Source organism: Mesoplodon bidens (genome assembly GCF_964165515.1).
Source record: "Mesoplodon bidens genome assembly, chromosome: Y".
Taxonomy (NCBI): Eukaryota; Metazoa; Chordata; class Mammalia; order Artiodactyla; family Ziphiidae; genus Mesoplodon; species Mesoplodon bidens.
The window spans coordinates 41,075,982-41,098,480 of NC_138180.1; the positions used below are offsets into that span (position 1 = coordinate 41,075,982).

At 41.1% G+C, this 22,499-nt stretch overlaps 1 protein-coding gene across 1 annotated transcript in view; it reads right to left on the minus strand.

The window, feature by feature from the left end:
- LOC308609750 (putative helicase senataxin) overlaps positions 1-22,499 on the minus strand; it is a 61,444-nt gene that overhangs the window by 8,489 nt on the left and 30,456 nt on the right. Inside the window, exons 10-21 of the mRNA XM_081223461.1 lie at positions 21,171-21,344; positions 18,622-18,854; positions 17,394-17,561; positions 16,564-16,714; positions 11,290-11,391; positions 10,985-11,100; positions 9,715-9,786; positions 7,868-8,017; positions 6,585-6,692; positions 3,145-3,332; positions 2,432-2,524; positions 580-744 (exon numbers count right to left, since the gene is read on the minus strand). Of these exons, the coding sequence (XP_081079587.1) occupies positions 580-744; positions 2,432-2,524; positions 3,145-3,332; positions 6,585-6,692; positions 7,868-8,017; positions 9,715-9,786; positions 10,985-11,100; positions 11,290-11,391; positions 16,564-16,714; positions 17,394-17,561; positions 18,622-18,854; positions 21,171-21,344 (1,720 nt within the window). The remainder of the gene's footprint in view (positions 1-579; positions 745-2,431; positions 2,525-3,144; positions 3,333-6,584; positions 6,693-7,867; positions 8,018-9,714; positions 9,787-10,984; positions 11,101-11,289; positions 11,392-16,563; positions 16,715-17,393; positions 17,562-18,621; positions 18,855-21,170; positions 21,345-22,499) is intronic.

Below are 22,499 nucleotides of genomic sequence, written 5' to 3' on the forward strand. Positions count from 1 at the left end.
GAAAGTGATTACTAACTCACTCTTTTTACATTTAATAGGTCTATCCAAAGTTTCTGGCTTTTCCTAGAGTCAATTTTGGTACTTTGTGTGTTTCTAGGTGCAGAAACTTTTGAGTTAATGGATTTCTAATATTTAATTTTTTATTTTACTGTTGAGGTATAAAGGAGACAAAAACATGATCTTCACCCTATACATGAAGGCACTAAAAGGGTTAAATAATTTATTGTAAGTGAAAATGTGAATACATGATTCTCAGTAGAGTTAGAATTCAGATAACAAGTCATCCAACTAAAGGTAAAGGCCTGAAGAATTTCTCAGTCACTTCCATTGTCAAGTGTAACGGTGATGACATTTGAACTGGCAGGAGGCACTCCATCTGCAGGGGCTACACGTGTAACCACACTCCCTCCCAGCACAAGTCTATGGAGCCAGGGTCCTAGTCTCCTTGTTCTATACTACCAGGGTCTAAGACCACTCCCTAGAGTTAAGTTTCCTTTGCTTCTTTCCTTCTATCCCCTCTTTCTTCTTTTTAATTCAACAGAAAAACTCAAAATCTCTGTAAAAATAGAGATGCCTCACCCTTTTGTATCAAACTCTTTGTCCAAATCCTTCTGAATCATCGTCTTCTGAGCCTTGTAATGGGTTATTATGCCAATGTTTCGGAAAGTAACATCCCTTCTTCTGTCTTTCATAAGTTTAATTATTTCCATTACCAGTTTTATTTCTTGAACATTTACATATGAGCTAAATAAGATGAAAACAAAAAAATACAACACATCAAAACTAATAGCAGTCCAATTGCTAAGTTAAGTTCCACTTGGTTTTCCACTACAGTAAAGGGTACATAGGTAGGTTTCATCTTTATTCAGTCAGCAGTGATTCAAAGAGGCTGTTATAATGACCATTAATATTGTACATATGAATAAATATAAAAATAACTGCCCAGTGAAACACAAAGTTGTAGGAGAGAAAAGTGGTTCGAGTTACGTGATGTTAAGGCACCAGTTTCTTCACTTATTAAAACAGGGATAGCCACAGTGAGAACGAAAGTATTCATAATAATAATGAAGATATGACTAATGAATAGCTAACATTAAGGATTGACTATCTTCCCAACACTGAGAAAAGTGCTTCAGATGTACTACCTTCCTGCATTCCCCACCACAGGTCATGCAGATCATGCACCACATGACCGAGAGAATGGCAGCCACACGGACTAAATGTGACCCGGCTCCCAGAGATGAACAAACACGGGGCCCTACAGCAGGATCACGTCCTCTGTCCTTGCTGGCCTCATCCTGCACTCCCAACTCATCTCCTGAACTACAATGCGTTCCCTCATCACCATACCAAATGCAACATGTGTGCACACTGGGGGATGCCCTGCACGCGCAACTTTATTCCCGAGGCTACCTTATCTGTCTCACTTTAAAGCCTTAAATATTCACTATTCTAATTTCAAGACTTACTATACGGACAAGCCAGTCAGCTAGCTTTCTTTTCCATACCTGAAAGCTTTATTTGGTCACCTCTCAGGCCAACTCTCTTCCCGTGAACATCCATCTCCATAATACTTATGCGGTAAACTCTCAATCCCCTGCTCCATTCCAACAGACCCCACTACAACTTCCACAGTCCCTCTGGAATAGCAACCCCCCAGCCAACTGCTCCGTATTTCTAACTTCTTCACTGAGGGGCCCCTCCTTCCACCACTATTAACTAATATCTTATTCTCATGGAGGACACCACTTGCTTTGCAGCTCTCTCTTGACACAGAGGTGGAATTTCTATTTCTTCATACGTCATGATGCAGGGGTGGCATTTCTATCTGTGCTAACAAATGCAGCCTCCGGGCTCCTCCTCCTTTATTCTCTCACAAGAAGCCCCGGCTCCTCTGAGGTGCTTGCTAATTAGCAACCACTGCTCCTTTTGTGCTGTCATTCACAAACCACCTGATTCACAATCCAACATGCTGGAAGTATTGCCCACCCTCTGCCTCACACCTTGATTCAACTGTATCTGTACTTATCCGTCACAATACTTAACCCAACTGGAACCATTAATCACCACGGTGATGGCCTGGTTAATGTCTGTCTCGCCTGTTGGACCACAGCAGCCTTGCACTGGGGCCACGTCTGTTTTACTCACAGCTGGGATCTCAGCATGGATCTACTGAAGTGCTGACCGCATTTTAGGTAACATAACCCCCATTACCCAGTTAAGAAAAAAAAAATCAAGACTGAAATATATAAAGACATCAGTAATTTATGATTGAAAAGGTGAAGTTATCAACCCAGCTAAAAGAAAATGATTGTGCACTGGCACTAGGCAGAGAGATTTATATGGAAAGTATTTTGAATTTAAATATGAACAGAAACAATACAAAAATTCTGGGACCATCAGTGGGGACTGAAGAAAAAGGAGAACTTACTCATTATCCCGCTTTTCTGAACCATCTTCAACATCAAACACGAGGTAGGGTTGAAATGGCCAGTCAGATGAACACCGAATGGTCTCTGTCATTCTACAAAAGAGCAGCCACCATTTAGAATGCAAGTCAAATTACAAGAGAAAATGTTTTAGAATTATTATTACTATTTGTTCTTTCTGTGGAAGAGAGCAAGGGAAAGTTAAGAGGACAAGAAGGACCTTCTTTTTAAATAAAATTAAATACTTGTAAATAACATATTTTAGTGAGAGGTAGCAGGTGAATTTCATTTCTATTCTAGTACTAGGGAGAATGACCCATGTAAATTAAAATATAACAATCATGATTGGAAAGTTACTCATAATACAGTAAGTGAAAAAAGCATGCTACAGTATACTATGTAGAGCATGGTGTGCTTTTTTCCTCCAAAAAAAGGAGAAAAAGTAAAAAAAAAAGATGTGCATAGTACAAGGACTGGAAGTAGATATAACAAAATGTTACCAGTGATTACTTCTGGGTAGTATCAATAGGGGTTGGGTTTATCCCTTTCTTTTCATTTATCTGCATTTGCTACAATCAATAGGACTTTTGTAATTAAAATTATTAAACCTTTGTGTTTTTAATAACAAGACCTAAAAGCACAACAAAAGAGCTATTCTTCCTAAGCAGCCAAACCTACAAATAAAACAGGTGAACATGCAATGAACAGAGCTCACCTATTTGTTTTCAAGTTCCTGTTATAAATGTAATTAGAAGGGAAGAGACATATGTCTGGGTGCATCCTGTACTGAATGGTGAGCTGTAAGACAGGCAGCCTGCCAATCACGTTGTGCTCCACGTTCTCTTCCAGAAGGTTGTAGAAGCGGGCCATCATCGACTGGTCATAGCCATACTCCTGGGCCTTCTGAAAGGAGGAAAACAAAACAATAATCTGCAAGAATTCATGTGTACTTTTCCCACTATTAAAAAAAAAAATCACTGACCTCTCAAATATACAAGGTATTACCAACAACCAAAGATTCAGAGAGAGAAGATATTTCCGACTCCAGCCCTAGAAAAGCCATGTAGCTTGACTACAAAAGTTAAGGTATTTTCCCCTTATTTAGAAAACCCACATACTGCTTATGAACGAGATGTGATCTTGTGAATGACCACAACTCTCGCTATTTTATAGGTGCTAACAGGGGTCCCCTGAAAGAATCAATGATAAAAGCAGCAAAGAACTGTAACCCAGATTTTAACAATTATTTCTGGGCTATGCTATCACAACTAGAAATAATGAATGCCATTGTAAATAAGCCTCTGAAAGACCACTTTCTTCATCCATCCATCATATACCAAGCAGCTAAAATTTCGGGTGCTGACAGTCTACAGTGAAGATCAAATGTCACAGAGCTTACATTCTAGTGGAGGACACAGGCAACTAAGTTGATTTCATAAATCCAAGAAAGGGTTACAAACCTGTGATCTGAAACACAGTGACTTAATTGACAAACGAAGAAAACTGTCTTAATGTTATCACGGTCGTGCCTCGGGATATACTTTTCAATGGTAGCATCATATCAAGATTCAAAAAGTATTACGTCTTAAATAATCTAGAAGCAAAAAATGTGCTCTGGAAAACCCACTAGGATGATGCAATCTTTATGAGTGACGTTGACAATATGAGCGTTGAAGATGTATGTGCAAAGTTTTAATAAACCTGTTTCACAAACTATCAGAGTGGAGAAAACAGGCGTTACTTCTTATTTATACTAGTTATATATGTGATTATTTACATATGTGATATTAAATAGGTTTGTATAATTAAAGAGAATATTTTTAGTAGACATTTGGCAATTTCATTTATACCCCCCAAAGTTTATCTATTCAAGTTAGCTAAAAAACCTCATTTATTTCACTCTGTGAAAAAAGAAAGAGGTTTATATGAGGTAACACATCTACTTCCAGAAAAAAAAACTGAGTCCTTCCTACAAAATGATGGAGATTTTTATGTTTTGACATGAACATATATCCCTGATCTATTTACTGACTGGAAAAAAAGGTAATTTGGTACAGACTGATTCTTCCACCTTTAAACAAGGTCAAAACCTACATACAGGGCTTCCCTGGTGGCACAGTGGTTGAGAGTCTGCCTGCCAATGCAGGACCCAAGGGTTCGAGCCCTGGTCTGGGAAGATCCCACATGCCACGGAGCAGCTGGCCCCATGAGCCACAATTACTGAGCCTGCGCGTCTGGAGCCTGTGCTCCGCAACAAGAGAGGCCGCGATAGTGAAAGGCCCGCGCACCGTGTTGTGGAGTGGCCCACACTTGCCACAACTAGAGAAAGCCCTCACACAGAAACGAAGATCCAACACAGCCATAAATTAAAAAAAAAAACCTACATACATATACACAAATTTATACATTCCCTATAGCCATCTGACATTCTGAATCTAGTAACTTATTTACTGTCTGTTACCCACTAGAATGTCAGCTTCATGAGGGCGAGGATTTTTTTTCTGTTTGTGGTATGCGGGCCTCTCACTGTTGTGGCCTCTCCCGCTGCGGAGCACAGGCTCCGGACACGCAGCCTCAGCAGTCATGGCTCAGCCGCTCCGTGGCTTGTGGGATCTTCCCGGACTGGGACACGAACCCGTGTCCCCTGCATCGGCAGGCGGACTCTCAACCACTGTGCCACCAGGGAAGCCAGAGGCCAGGGATTTTTGTCAATTTTCGTCACTGTCATGACGCCAGAACTTAAAAACAGTGCTTGAATTAGGCTGGCACTCAATGAACACAGACTGAAAAAAAGTCAACACACACATGCCCACAAACTGTTCAAATACTCACTAAACTGTTCATAGTACTTATCCCTAGGGTTAGAAAGGCATGCTGAGAAAATTAACTTTGTAATTATTTTCTGAATCTTCTCAATAAGCCTCTATTATTTTTGCAACAATAAGAAAAGCCCAAATGGATTTTTCTCATTTCTGCTGTTTTTAATCAATCACCAAAGGAGACAGTGAAGTTGAGGCCTATCGACAACCCTTTTCACTAACCACGTGCTAAGGCCCTTCAGGAAGTTAAATCAGTAGGTTTCTGAAATACTGCAACTATTCAAGGAATGCAGGGCAGAGCTGGCTCCTCCTAGGTCTCCACAAGCAGAACCCCCCACAGCAGCTCTGTCCTATGGACAAGGTTTTCACTCAGGGACATGGGCGCTCCTAGGCTACTCCCTTGAACAGTCACGCACGAGTGTTCAGACGTCAAAGAACTGCACTATCATTTTGATGATTCCAAAGTCAAAAACAATACTAACCAAAAAAACCTGCTTTCTTTCCATAACGTAACAGAAATGCTGTGAAAATGGTCTGTTCTCTGGGACAGTTTATGCAGCCACTACTCTATATTTGTACAAATAATCTATGTATCAGTAAAATGCTCAAATTTCATTAAACTTCAAAACCGTCATCTAGACCTATGAAGATTACCCAAAACATCTGAATCCTGATTCTGCTGTGCATTTCTAGGAGCCATCTTTAGTGAGATTTAAGAAACGAAGTGAAGGGAACCACAACTTTGGTGCTCATCTTCCCACAAGCACAGCCCACAACCTCTTTCCTTTCACCACCTTCCCTTTCAGAGGATGTGAGGGACACCGGCATTTTCCTGTGCTATAGGATACAGAATCCTAAAATTGAAAACGTTACTGTAAGAATAATTTCTCTTTATACTGTTTTCCTCAAATTTGCACATATTGAAAGATAAATCAGGAGGTTGGATTCTATTCCCTGCTTTTAAAGTTTTTCTTTTATTATTGTTTTGGTGTTTATGTTACTAAAATAAATCAGATACAGCCCTTAGAACAGCTGCACACTGCCTTTCCCAAAGGAGCAGCCCACTGCACATGGGACATCCTCCTCCTAAACTTCTGGTCTGTGACACTCACACTGCTCCTGTCACACACACATTAGCACATTATGAACAAAGGAGCATTTCCGGAGACTTTCACTATGAAGGCTCTCAACAGTGGTTTTCTCAGCCATTCCCTATTTATCCTTGCAAATAAGAGATGATGATCCAAGAAAGACCGCCCCACCGCCCAAAACAAAACAAAAAAAAAACAAACAAGCCCCTTCCACTTTAAAGCAACACGAATGTGAAAAAACATACCATAGAAATGACTGTGGGAGGGAGCTGCTTAGGATCTCCTACAAGGATGAGCTTGTTGCAACGATGTATGAGTGGAGTAAGAGTTTCAACCTCACAAGACTGTCCGGCCTTGGTAAGAGAGTACAGAATGGAGACATAATCAGAATTATCTCTATTATTTATTTATCCATATACAGTCTATCCAATTCACAAGTGTCCTAACCATTCAGAAACATACACTTTCTCCTTCTGCACCAAAGATCAAAAATAAGAACTTCCTTTGGTTAGAAAACAAAACAACAAAAACGTTCTAAACGCCGAAGCGGGGGAAAAAAACCCACACACGTTTTGAAGTCAGCCACCACTCAGGTGCCACTACCACCTGGGAAGCAGCCCATAAGCAAGAAGGGCCATGTCATGTCCCCAGTTTGTCTTCTTTGTCCCTGCTGGGCACATGCCTGGGGGGACTGTGTGTCTGTGTGCCCCACCCCCTCTCTCTTCCTTGCTCCTCAGTAGGCCGCTTCAGTTGCAAGACTCAAGCTTCTTTTCAATTCAATGACATTTCCTTCAATTATTTCATCACTTCCATCTTTTCTATTCCTTCGTTTTGGTGAATACTGGATCTTGGATCTCCTGGATGGGTTCTCTGTACCTCATTTTCCATCTCTTTTGTCTTCTGGCTCTACATTCTGGCAAACAGTAGGTACCCAATAAATGTTTGCTCAATGAATGAAGTAGAAATAAAGATGTTAGCTGAAAATACGGTGGCTCAGAGCTGTCCAGAGTTATATTAAAAATGCTTCAAAAGGTCACCAGAGGGCTTCCCTGGTGGCACAGTGGTTGAGAGTCCGCCTGCCGATGCAGGGGACACGGGCTCGTGCCCCGGTCCGGGAAGATCCCACATGCCGTGGAGCAGCTGGGCCCATGAGCCATGGCCGCTGAGCCTGTGCGTCCAGAGACTGTGCACCACAACGGGAGAGGACACAACAGTGAGAGGGCCACGTACCGCAAAAAAAAAAAAAAAAAAAGGTAACCAGAGATATCCCAAGCAGGAGCTAGAATAATCCTTGGGAGGGATTTTATGAAGAACAATCAGGAATCTCTAAGACTGCAGTCCCGATACTGAAAAAGAAATTTTCATCGTGGTGGGTCATTAGCAGCGTATTTCAACATAAGAGAATACATATGTAATGGCAGGTCAAAATCAGATGCAAAGACCACTTTGTCAACATCTCGGCAGCCACTCTTCATCTAAGACTTACTCCTTACTCCTAGCAAAGCTGTATGGCCGACTGCTTACTGACCTCATCAACAATGACACAACTAAAGGGGACACCCCCTTGCCCACGGAAAGCAGCCTCGAGCAGCAAACCACCACTCGTGCTCAGTGTGCAGCAGATGATGTGGGACTCTAAGATGATGATGTTCTGTGTCTTTTGTGGGCATCCTTGAACCTAAGAGAATAAAAGTTCATCAACATTCAGTTGTATATAAATTCTTAACTACACTTATTATGTGGCAGAATAATGTCTAGTAAATGTTAGGTAGGAACCTCAAGCCTAGAAAAGAGAAGAAACATTCAAGATAATCAGAAGCCACCAGAAAGAACACTTTGCAGTGGAGTCTAATCTCAGAACATGAGTTAATAATAAGCCCATTAAGAAAAATTTATTCAGGTTTAATTTGGTCGAAGTGGATTACAATTCTTACAGCCTGACGTATGAGGGAAGGTATCAGAATAAGCAAAGATTAAGTAATTCTACTGAGTTGTGAAGCAATTATCTGAGTAAAACCAGGATCAGAACTAAGCCTGAACATACACTTTGCTGTTAGTTTTTAAGTATGTAATATTGTTCTTTTATAAGGGATAGTACCAACAAAAACGCCTGTGAAACTGACAAGCATTCTAGTTCCACAGTGGAATCCAACAACCTTGGTCCAGACTATAATGGAATAAACTGTGATGGAGACTAACAGTATGAATGACACCTCACAATGCATATCATTCAGTGTTCAAATTAATAAACTAGTACTCTCATCATAGATTCAGGTAGCCTATCTCCCCTCCTGAAAAAGCTGTCGTGAATCATCCCTGAACATGTGATAGATTCAACCATGGAGGCCAAGGCATGTATGTGAAGAGAGGGTGGCAACTGTGGCCTTCTGGTGCTCACATGTTAACTGTCACATACCTCTCCTCTCAGCTATCTAATGAGTAAAACTGCCAAGGACAATTAATTTAATGGCCCACAGAACAATGTGATCAGCGGCAAAAACCATAATACAGGTAAACATGGACTTCATCCTTAAATGTGGGAAGATTAATTTTGGGCTCAGCTTAAAGTTTTAATAAAAAGCTTTCCACATAACTTTTGATTTAAATAAACAAACTGCTAGTGGAAATACACATTAAGTTCAATTATATTTATTTAGCCACACAGAGAAGGTCAATAATACATTCAAGAGGAAAACCACAGCTCAAAAATACAAATACCATTACCGGTTGAGTATTACCCTCTCTTTCCCTGACCGCCAATTCATTTCATTAAGGGCTGCATGCTGGTGATGGGGTACACACCTGGCTCATTCTAGCTTTGACCAATATAAATGTTAGTTGATATTTTTATATCCAAAGAAAACTGGGAAAAGTTATACATGTTATAGAAGGATTTTTTGTGATCAGAAACAAGGAAAAGGAGTGTATGCTTTCAGCCAAAAACTGAGAAAAAAGGTGCTTATATTTCTTGGGCCACATCCCAGCCACTGTCACTCTACCTGAATTCAGATGTGTATTTTTTTTTCCTGTATCTTCAAATAGTTACTTATTTATTTATTTATTTGGCTACGCTGGGTCTTAGTTGTGGCATGTGGGATCTTCCCGGCAGCGTGTGGGATCTTTTAGTTGCAGCATGAGGGATCTTTTAGTTGTAGCATGCGGGCTCTTAGTTGCAGCACATGGGATCTAGTTCCCTGACCAGGAATCACACCCACACCCCCTGCAATGGAAGCAGAGTCCTAACCACTGGACAGCCAGGGAATTCCCCCAAATTTTTAAATGTAATTGAGAAAAGACCACAGGTTGTCTGAACTATTTCATAATTTTAAAAAAGGAAAAGTAATACCAGTAAAGTGCTACCGGTGAACTACTTACCTCTTTAATTTTAGAAGAAAGCTCCTGCCTTTCTTGTGAAACTTTGGCCATTTTTTCATCTAATTCTTGCCTCTGGAAAAAATCAGAATGCCATCATTAAAATTAAATTAAGCATTTTAAAATGCTTTCCAATGGACTGCCTCACATTTCAAAAGGGTGAGCCAGTACTTTACCAATGAAAAACTGATTCACCCAGTGTGTTTTCTCTATACCAGTCTTTCTGTATTGCTGTGTGTCAGAGTTTAGCTAAGCTACTCCATGGTACTGATGCCCTGGCATCCATTTTGTTTGGCCAAGCAGCCTGCAGAGACCCCAAACTAACACTAGGCCCCTTCACACACATGCACGCCCTAGATGGCAGCCCGTGGAGTCACCGGCCCACCAGCCAACATAAGCTCTTGTGATCAGCAGTCTCCTCTGCCATCCAGTGCCTTCCCCTTATATGCCCTTTAGATAAGAGACCCTCTAAGCTACTTACCAAAACCCTGCTCTTTCAGTTAAAATTGGCCAATCCAGCCCTAGCCTGGGAACCCCAAAGTACTCCACGCATGGACTCTGATAATGACATGTGCGCCAGGGCCTGCCTCTCTCTGTCTGCACTCTCCCTTGACCTGCCTGTCATGCCCCACGAGACATGCCTTATACCTTCCTCAAGACCTGTGAAAATAAACTTCTCTATTTCGCTTTCTCTTGTGGTCTGTTTTTAAACATCAGCTCATTGTCCAGCAACCCGACAACCAGCACCCCATGCTTCAATCAGTAGGTGCTAATTTGATAAATTCTTTTATTTTTTGTGGCCCCCCTGTGCAGCATGAGGGATGCTCATGAGGAACTAGGGTTCCCTGAGCAGGGATCGAACCTGAGCTCCCTTCAGTGTAAGTGCAGATTCTTAACCACTGGACCACCAGGGAAGTCCAATAAATTCTTAATAGTGTGTATGATTCAGTTCTGTTCAGAGTACTGCAGGTACGCTTTCTGCTTAAGCAGGCCAACCCTTGGGGCATCACTTACGTGTTATCTACTCTGCCTTCATGCTATTAACAGTGGCGTTCAGTGGCTAAAACAGACTGCACGTGGCCTGCAAAGTCTGAAATACTTACTATCTTGTTCTTTTAAAAAAAGGTTAACCCCGAATGTAAGGCATACCATCTCTGTGTACATTTTTGTACACAAATTATGCTATTCCACAATGAAAGAATGGCATCAAATACTCACCAACTAGTTTATCTATGAGCTTTTAAAAAACACTGATCAAGACATGTTTAGATACCTGTAGTTCCCTTCCACCTCGGCATAAAGCACGCTGGCGAGAAAGTTCATCTAGTTGATGATCTAGAAATTCCTTTCTTCTGTGAATCTCATGAATATGAAAAGGTAAGTCTTTTTCTTTAAAAAAAAAGATAAAAAGCTGTTGATTCTAACAAATACACACATATGCATACAAATGAGAAGGAAAACTAGCTTTCAAAACTAGACTACTTCTAGGGTCTCCAAATTACCTTTAATGCCCATGCCATTTTCTACCTACAAAAAGAAACAGAAATCAATTTATATATACCTTTATTCAGTACTTACTCATTCTGTGGTTAACTTGGCTCTCCAAACTGAATTTTAGGACCTCAGTATTAATACACTTTTCTGGACCTAGACGTACTAAATTTATATCTCCACAGTTTCCTGTTGATAGAAGTCACACTTAGAGGTTAATAAGAATGCTGTCAATTTCTGTACATAATAATTATTTCTAAGCAAATATATTAACAATCAGAGAAAGGAGCTAACATGAACTATTAATCAACCAAATACCTGGAACTGCGCTAGAGGTTCCACACACATTCTTTTAGATTTGCTTCATAAGAATCCTATAAGGCAAGGATTTATTTCCACCTAATAAAAGCTACTGAGGTTGCACAAGCAGTACACTGCAGAGTTGAGATTCTATTACACTAATGCTTCTCAAACTATGTTCTATACATCACTCCATGGTAAAATGTATTTGGGAAATGGCGAGTGAAAATAAAACAAATTTCTTGACCATAGGATATTTCGAAGATGAAGACTTTTCTCTATTAATGCAGGTCTGAATTCCCCAAACAGAATCTTACAGGACCATCAAATGCTTTTCTGCAGAATAGTGAGAACCACGGTTTTGAAACACTGTTCCACATCACAATGCCACTCCAGGATCTAAGGGACACAAGATGCTGGAAATTCTGGAATATGGTAATTCCAAAAACTGTCAGCATCATTTAACTGGTTTATTAACCACATTTTAATTTTAGGTTAGCACATTTCAGATATTATTTAATCTAAAAGTCTCCCACTGCTTCACTGAACTACTAAACTATAGCAATCATGCAGCGTTTATTAGCACTTATCCCAATCTGACACATCACATACTTGTTTGCTATCTCCTTCCACTGAATCCAAGTCCCATAAGAACCAGGTTTTGTTTTGGTCACAGCCTAGAAGCGCAGCTGGCACGTAAGTACAATAAACATACACTGAATGAATAAATGAACTCATTATACAGCTGTTCACACATATTTTTGTTCCTAGTTCAGCTCATTCTTCTAAAATTTGAAGCCATCTTCTCTGACCAACATTTACTTGAAGGTGTCAAAATTGCTAACTTGTGTTTCTACCAGAAAGGTGGATGAGATTTATAGCCACTATAAGCATCTAAAAATGCTCCAGAAATTAAAACAGACATCCTTTAAATTGCAGGGTGAGCTCAGAAGGATGTAAGAGAAATTCCTAGGGGCCAAAAACAAAGAGAAAGGTGAAAAACAGAGGTGAAAGCCCCTGAGCTGCTGTGGCTTCCCTGGAGGGAACAGGGTGAGGGCTGGTCACTCTCTAGATGCTTAGGTGTTTGTTTTTTCATTTACATACAATCAAATGCAGAGATTTAAAAATCCTTAGTTCTACAGAGTTTGACAAATATCTACATCAGCAAAACTACCATTCCAATCAACATATAGAAATTGTATAATGGGGGCTTGGATTTTAACGTCCACTAGAAAGCAAGAGGGCATGGAAGAGGTGGAGGGATGAAAACGACATGAATCTATCTTGGCCTGGGCTTAGCTGGGAAAAAAAACTCTCTTCTAGGACTTTCCAACTATAGGCCCATGCCACATGTGGACTTAGAGCCTAAACACATAATACAGAGAATGACAAAGGTGACCCAACCAAAATACAGTTGAGATTTTAAAAATGAGAATACAGTGAACAATGTTATACCAATATATTTGAAAACCTAAGGTGACGTGGAGATTCTTCTTGAATAATATGAATTAGCAAAACTCACTCAAATGTAGAAAACTTGAATAAACCAACAATTAAAGACATTCAGCACACAGAAACTTACCCATCTGTCAAAAAACAGACAAAAAACAAACAAACAAGAAGCCCCCCAAAAGACAACACTAAAAACAAATTAACCTTCAAGTAACAGGTAATTCCCTGTCATATATGAAACATCCCAAATAAATGTCTGTATAAATTCTTTTTTTTTTTTTTTTTTTTTTGTGGTTCACGGGCCTCTTACTGCTCTGGCCTCTCCCATTGTGGAGCACAGGCTCCAGACGCACAGGCTCAGCCGCCATGGCTTATGGGCCCAGCCTCTCTGTGGCACGTGGGATCCTCCCGGACCAGGGCACGAACACATGTCCTCTGCATCGGCAGGCAGACTCTCAACCACTACGGCACCAGGGAAGCCCTGTATAACTTCATTTTTAAAGTCTGTATAACTTCAATACTAAAACCAAAGATATGACAAAGAAAAATTATAGGCTGCCGTCAGTTAAAAAAATCAATAGCAATCCAGCAATGTGGTAAAAAAATCATACTACACAACCAAGCAGACCTTATTCTAGGAATCAAAGATATTTTCAAATTAGTAAAGCATTGTAGGGAATTCCCTGGCAGTCCAGTGGTTAGGACTCGGCACTTTCACTGCCATGGGCCTGGTTTCAAACCCTGGTCGGGGAACTCAGATCCCTTAAGCCTCGGGGTATGGAAAGAAAGAAGAAAAGAAAGAAAAGAAAAGGGGCTTCCCTGGTTGCGCAGTGGTTGAGAGTCTGCCTGCCGATGCAGGGGACAGAGGTTCGTGCCCCAGTCCGGGAAGATCCCATATGCCGTGGAGCGGCTAGGCCCGGGAGCCATGGCCACTGAGCCTGCGCGTCCAGACCCTGTGCTCCGCAACGGGAGAGGCCACAACAGTGAGAGGCCAGCGTACCACACACAAAAAAAAAAAAAAGGAAAGGAAAAGAAAGAAAAGAAAGAATGAAAGAAAGAAAGAAAGAAAAGAAAAGCAGAATTCCCTGGTTAGGACTCTGTGCTTGCACTGCCATATGGTGAGGGGGAGGGGTATATGAATGAAAAAAATCTGCATGCAGTAAAATTCAACACCCATTCATTAAAAAACTCTAATTAGGTGGGGACTTTTTTAACCTGATAAAAGCGTATATACCAAACCCCAGGAACAAACATCACACTTAATGGTGAGATGTCCAAGGTATTTCTGTAAAGGACACCCAGGACCACTGGACATAGTGAAAAGAAGCAAAAATGAAAGTACTGAATAAGAAGAAAAAAGCCGTCTTTACTGACAAGAGATGTCATTTTCTCTCTAACAAAAATATTAAAAATCCAACCTAGACACTACACTTGTGCCACCTTCGTCCCAGCCTTCTCGTGTTGTCAGCCCACACCTGAAAAAGGGCTTATTACCCTCCCTCAGGGAAAGGAAAGTGAAAACCACGCGGGAACTGTTCTCGGTTGTATAATTTGATACAACTACTTTGGAGCAGAACCGGGCACTATCTAGAATCAGCACAAATCCTTCAACCCAGCATTCTCATTTCTAGGTATATATACACTAGACCAGTGTTTTTATAAACTCTTTTGACCGTGATCTATAGTATGAGGTACACTTCACATTGAAAGCCAGCACACTGATACCTCACCAATAAAACAGGTTTCACAATACAATACTTTACCCCTCACTACCTACACTCTAATCTTTTCTGTTCTCTTCTGTTCTATCTTATCTTGTGTAAGTATGCTGGTTCTGATCTCCCTAAACTGATTTCACAATCCACTAACTGGTCACAAGCCACAGTGTGAAAGCACTGCCCTAGCAGCCTGTATGAATACTCAGGAGACGTGAGTAAGAACACAGTACTCCAGTGTACTCCCTTCAGCTGCTGTACAGTACAACACAATACAACTCAGTCACTGCAGTAAACGTTTTCATCCTGCACTGGAGAAACAGGCACAAGTACAGGAATTAAGTTTGAAATAACAAAAAAAAAAAAAGGGAAAGAACTTACATTTCTATCAATGGATAACGAATGAACTGTGCACTCATAGATGAGACACCCTATAGCAGTTAACATGAATGACCGTATCCATATACAGCGATACATAAAGTCATAGTTCTCACAAACATAATGGTGAGTAGAAAAGTTGCCGTTCACAATGCATTTTCAGTTTTAAAAGCAAATGACCTCTAGATGTAGCTAATACATGTGCAATAAAAGGGGAAATATGTGTGATTCCTGCGAAGACAGACGACACATCCTGGCTGCTCCTGCAGCTGGTGTGGCCACGGGACTAAGTTCTGGCCAAAAGGAAATAAGCAGAGGTGCTACTGGCAGCGTCTCAGAACTTTCCTTAAAGCACAGCTAGTATATCTGTCCCTTTTTCCTTGCACTTGCTAGATGGGACTACTGGTGCTGGAGCAGCTGTTTCTGACCATGAGGTGCACTAGGGAGTGGGGGGGTCCCACGTAGTGCAGCAACAAGGTAGAAAGACCCTAGGTCTCTGAAGACTCGGAAGTAGAGTCATCACGCCAGTATCATCCCTCAGCTGCCCATCTCTGGGCTTCTGAGTAAGAAGGAAATAAACTTCTATCATAGTTAAGCCACTGTAGTTGGAGTGTCTATTATTTGAAGCCTAATTGAATCTTAACTGATTTAGGTCACTGCCAGGTAACATCAAGGAAAATAAAATTTGCTTAGGGAAGATGAGATACATGTGCTTAGAAGAGCAGCCCGACCCAGAGCCATAACCACGCCACTCAGGATGGCTGGTGTGAGAGGAGGTGTTAAGGTTAAGTGCACAGAAATGACTTTACACATTCGCTCAAGCATTCCGAATCCTCGGTGGCAATGCTCTTCAATCTGTCAACTGTACTGAAAAGACTTGTCCCTGTGGTATACTTTACATCTCAACTCCTCAGCTTCTCCGCCTATAAAATGTAGATAGGTTATTTATTGCATGGCTCAGAGGATTACTCTGAGTACTGACACATAGTGAGCACTCGGTAACCATAAGTGATGACTGCTCTAGCTTTTGTGTCACTAAACATCTACTAAGTCCCAACTGAGTGCCAGGCACTGTTCCAGGCACGGGGGTTACTACAATGAACACATTTTTAAAAGCCCTTGCCTTGGTGGAGCTCGTTATATTCTAGCTAGACTGAACCATCCACGGTTCTCTGGCTTCTGGTCCTTTTTATGTACAGTAAGTTCCACCAGAGTCCTCTCCCCACTTCACTTCCTCATTGCTCTTCCAAGTTTCATCTTAGATATCATTTCCTCTAAAAGTCTTCCCTAACCCCTACACAACTGAATCAAGGGCTGCTCTAAGGTGTTTCAAACGGCACAGGGCCTGGCACAGAATAAATGCTCCAAAATATTCAGTAAACAAAGCAGTAAGTACACATGGGCCACAGCCTCAAGTAGAAAAAATGACCAGAACTGGCTTGCTCTTTGTCATTCAAAGTTACCACACTAAACACTGAAAACAAAAACAAATGAAAAGCCCACATAAGTATCATACCTAAAGGATTCTTCTTGTCTTTACACTTCTCGTTGAATTCAAGCATAATTTTTTTCGTAAGTTCATCAACAGCTGTATTGGAAGGTGCACACACAAGGACACGGTTTTGTTTGATTTTGGCATTGGAGTTCTCATCTGAATGCCCCCTCCTCTGGTTCGACAATTTGCAACAAATAAACAAACAAACAAAAAAAACAAACAATACTGATAAGCTCTATTGTGCAGTGTTATAGTTCTTCTCTACTGTCACATATATTTGAAAGTTCCCCTAATAAATAGTTAAAAGTAAATAAAAGCACCTACATCTTACACTGATGTTAAAAAATTACTCTGGCCGGGAATTCCCTGGCCAACGAGTGGTTAGGACGCAGTGCTCTTACTGCCAAGGGCCCAGGTTTGATCCCTGGTCGGGGAACTAAGATCCCACATGCCGCATGGTGTGCCCGAAAAAAAAAAAAAATTACTCTGGCATAAAATCTAACTTCTCTGAGCCTTACCTTACTATCCACTTATTTTATTCAATGTTCAATCCAAAATGTAACCCAGGAATACATTCAAGATTGTCTCCTGGGATTAGCCGTGACCTATAATAAAGCCCGAAGACCACTATTCTAGCCCATAGAATTAGTTTCACACAAGATAACATTTTCTGTTCCTTTTATTTCTTATAACCTTCTCTACCTCTGCTACCACTTTATCTGATATAGTTCCACACAGTATCCAAAAGATACACAGAAGTGAAGGGAAAAACACACTTTAGTACTTATTTACACGTTAAAGTAAAACAACATACTCAATTAAGGGCACAGATGCCCTCGTGCACACTCTACCTCTGTCAGTAGGCGGTACAGGAGGCCTACAATGGTTTTTGATTTTCCTGTCCCGGGTGGTCCATGAATCAGACAGATCTTGGCAACTGCTGGGGAGTGTTTCACCATGGCATATGCAGTTTCTATCGCTTTCTTTTGGTCTTCATTGAAATCTTTTAGGTAGGCAATCTATACAAAAGACACTAGTGAGAACGAGCGGTTCTTCCTGGGATGGCACAGGAGAGCGAGAGAGTGGAAGACATCTGTTTGAACTGCTGCTGACCTTTGTCAGACAGAAGCTTTGGTGATGATCAGGCAAAACCCCAAAATGACCCTTAATCTAAGAACCACTTTCACTACTGGAAAGAGCTACTGATGAGTCTACAGGCCTCAGTCCAACTACAACCACAACAACTATATTTTTATTTGTGATTCTTATAAAGATGATCACAATAAACTGTTTTGTACTTTTCTTCTTTTTATTCCGTGGTTCTTCCCATTTTAGTCAATCCTCTCTTTAGACAGTAAAAACATTCCAAGACTTCCTTTCCTAACACAAGTGATACAGTCAAAACAACAGGGATTTGGGGTCAGATCTGAGTCTACACCTCAGTTTCACTCAAAAGCTAGGTCTCTAAACTCCTAACCTCTCTGGGCTTCAGGCTTTGACAATCATTAAATCTGGGATTCCTTAGAGGGTGGGAACTGACTGAGAAAATGCATATGAAAGTCCTAACACAAGACAGGGGTTCAAATAACATTCCTTTCCTTCCGCCTGTCTCTGTGTTAATTTCCTGGAACTTACACCCAACTCTTACAACAATGAGAAATATGTGTTCACACAAAAATCACAACTTCGTCGTCACACTGACAACAGTACCAGTCAATGCTCCACTGATCATTCAAATGCAAAAGTCATTCCATTAAACCTCCTCTTACTCCTGTATTTAATTACCTAACAAACAGTTAAGTAGGATGTTCACCTCACATTTTAATGCTGCTCTGCAAGCATGTTTTCAATTCCTTTTTGGACTCTACCTTTTTTCCTGAGGTAAGCTGACTAACTTAACACAAAGAACTACTTTGCAATATTAAAGAAAACTAAGCACTAAAAACGTCACTGGGCACACATGGTGACTATGTCTTTGTTGTAGACAACAGGGAATGTGTGACAGATAAAAATAACATGCTTTAACATCTTGACATGAAATGTTCTGACTTTCCCTGTTATCAAATGACTGTCACTCACAATTCTCTCAGATGCTGTAGTTAGTAAATCTTTTGTACAGAAGTCCATGGGGTTTGGATTCAGAACGGCTCTGGCCAGTTGGTTCCGACCACTCAGCAAAGACATGGCTTTCAACTTCCTCTGTGTAGTCACCAGAGAGCTGATTACAAGACATTTCACGAATTCATTTAAATTGACTGGTAAATTATGTTGAGTCTGGATGGAAAGGGAACACTCAGATTTCCCATTACGCACTATTATCAAGAAGGAGAAAAAGCAATTTCAGTTACCAGTGAATAACAGTGTCCAGTTAAAAAGGTTATTCAGAACAAGCTGTTTTGTAACTTTTTTTTTGTGGTATGCAGCCCTCTCTCAATGTTGTGGCCTCTCCCGTTGCAGAGCACAGGCTCCGGACACGCAGGCTCAGCGGCCATGGCTCACGGGCCTAGCCGCTCTGTGGCACGTGGGGTCTTCTCAGACCGGGGCATGAACCCATGTCCCCTGCATCGGCAGGCGGACTCTCAACTGTTGCGCCACCAGGGAAGCCCTGTAACATGTTTTTTATACATCATTTACATAATTTTCTCAGTAAGTATCTACTGACTGCATCCTAAGAACCAGGCAACATTCCTGTCCTCTGGAGGCTTATTTTTTAGAAGAAGGGGGCAGATAAGCAAATAAACATGTCAGGTGATGGTAAGTGCTAGGAAGAAAGCCGAGAAGGGGGATGAGGAAGTGATGAGGGTTGTGAGGGAGTGTTGTGGTAGACAGGAGAGTCAGGGGAGGTTTTCCTGATATGATATTTGAGCAGAGCCATGGCATTAAGTGAGTGAGCCATGCCCGTAACCGGGGAAAGTGGGTTACAGGCAGAGAATCAGCAACTGCAAAGACAATGGGGCAGCGAGGTGCCTGGATTATTTTCACAACAGGGAGAAGGCCAGAATGGCTAGAAGGAAAAGCAGGGAGAAGCGAGCTAGAAGACCAAGACGGTAAATGCAGCTACACTTCAGAGGGCTCTGCAGTTAACCACTCTGAACATGACTCTGAGTCAGGTCAAGAGCACAGGACAGCTCCGCGCAGGTAAGTGACACACGCTAAGTCACACAGTAAAAGAATCACTTATCGCGAATGAAGAATAAACTGCAATGGAAAAAGCACAAGAAGACAACTTAAGAGGCTAAAATCTAGGTAAAAGTGAATGGTCACGTGGGCCAGGAGGCAGCAGGAGAGGTGGCACTTGGATGTAGGATATATGGCCAAGGAAGATCCGACAGGACTTCCTGATGCATTAGATGGAGCGTGCGAGGGAAAGCAGGACTCAAGGATGACTCTGAGGTTTTGGGCTGAGCAACTGGAAGAATGGGATGGAGGTCCCACATGCTGAGTTGGGAAAAAACGGAGCAACAGCAGATGTCAGGCAGTAAATCAATTGCTTCCTTTTGGAGTAGGTTTGAAATGTCTAATAATCTCCAAATGGAGACGTCAGGTAGTTGGATGCATGAGGAGTTCCGGGAAGGAGACAGAAACCATTGCTAAATCTTAGAAACAGAACTTTGGCAAATGTAACCACTTGTAAGAGTTGAAAGCACAGATGAAGCTAGATATCCCTGGTGCTCAATGCATCTTGCACAAAGAACTGAGCTCTGACCACACAATAGTGGACATGGCACACCAGTTATGATGCGGCACGATGTTAAACTCTAAGAGCTTTGTTGCTATTTTTAAGATATGATACAAAAAGGGGAAGGAATAATGATCACATATTCGCTTCCCGTAACAGAGACTAAGAGAGCAGCAATGTCAAAAAGGCAGCTTGGCATATATCAAGCATGTGGACTTCGTAGTCAAACAAAATTAGGTTTCAATTCTGGACCGAGTGTTTAATAGTAAGGATGCCTTTGGATATGTTACTTAACATCCCTGAACTCTGATTTCCCAATGAGCAGGGAACAAACCATTCTGCTTTGCAGGGCTCTGGGAAAAGATGATAAATGTGTACAGGAAGGACAGGGCACACTGGCTGGCACACAGTCAGTAGTCCTTAAATTCAAGCTAACATTATTTTTGTTATGCTACCTTAGGGAGAGAAGTCCCTACCCCACAATGGATGGGAGTGATGAAACAGTAAACCCCTCCAGTTGCCTTACAATTACTTCTGTGTTTGGTCTGCTCATCAATAATTAGCCCCCAAACCAAGGCTGGAATGTGATTTAACAAACAGATGGTTTGCAAACTGTCTGTTTTATAACAAACACACTGACAGATGAAGGCATTTACTAGAAGGAGAAGACATTACAAAAGAAAGCTTTAAAATCCTAAGTCTAAAGCAATACGTGCTGGGCCTTTTCCAGCTGAGTCTAGAAAAACTAAAAGAGGACTCTGAATGGTAAGTAATCAACCTAGCAAATACAGTCTGGTAAACATAGAGCAAACATACATCTGGTAAATGGACAGCAAATAGAGGGCTGGTAAATGTATAGCAAATACATGGCTAGTAAAGCCTAATTTAGAGGGAGATGAAAAGATGAGCTGCTGACAGATTTCTCTTCCATGTCTCATTAGGTACTTACTGACTGAAGTGCGGCGGAACGTATGAACATAGCCACAGTAATGTTCACGGGGAACTTGCAGGCGATGTCTCTCTATATCCTTCTTCTCTCCATTTAGTCTTTCAGGAACCAAAAACACCAAATCATTTTCCTTTGGATGAAGCTGTTTAGCTAGTTCACATTCCTCAAGATAAACTATAACACAAGAAGAAGCCAGCATTTATTCTAACAGAATTATTTTACATGAGATTAAAGGATATTAAACGCTTGTACTAAGTTCAAGCAAGTATACAGCACTAGCGGACTTTGTACATACTTCAAAATGATAGTCTAAGCTAGTCAGCATTGACAAATATTGATCACACAGCATTATAAAAGTCTTCTTAAAACCTGCTACAAAGCCAAAATAGATGAAGTCATAATATTCAAAAGTAGCTAATACATTTCTTTTCCTTGAAGTTTACCTTAGTTTTTAATCAAGGAATTTTCACTTTTGTGCCCTGCTTTCAAAATCCCGAGAGAAAATCTGGAAACAGATCCATGTACACGTAAGAATTTTGAGCCTACTAGTGGCATTTCAAACAAGGGGGAAAGGACAGTAGTAAAATAAATGGGGCTGGGAAAACAGAGCAAGCTCTAAAATTAAAAAAAGTTCAGTACCAACTGCCAAATCCAGCAGCAACATACTGAACCAAAGCACGAAGTACTAGGATTAAGTAGACTGAACTACTAAGTCAAAAAAGAATTTTAAAAATGCATCATGTAAGAAATGTCTATTTGAAGGCATCAGAGAGCAAATACAACAATGAAGAATCACTCTGTTGAGATCCAGAACAAGGTGGAGATCCGTAAGGGTCAGCCCAGTATTTTCCCTAGAAACATCTGAACTCTTCAGGGAGTGGCAGCCAGGAATTTGAGCAGTACCTGGGATAGCCTTGTACAAAAAAAAGAGACAAAAACTGGAGTCCAGGGCCTGCATAGATAAAGTAGGCATCCTGGTAGCCCTCAAGCTTCAGGTAGGGACCATGAAGGACTACACCCAACAATGAAGGCAGCTTCAATTCACCCGAGTACTTCAGGAAAGCTCAATCCTTTAAGCCGGATTAAGATGATCCCACATTGCTAGTACTCCCAGAATCCTGGCAGAAGCAAAGAAAAATCCTCTCTGGAAGAGGACATCCTATCATCCTAGGCCCCTGATTATTTTTTAAATAGCTTTCCAAAGACAATGACCAACATATTAGAAATAAGCAAAGCACCAGGAGAGAATACATGAACTACTAGAATCAACAAACAAACAAAAAAGGGCTGCACAAGGCACTACACAGAGTACAGTCCTTGAATTGGTTC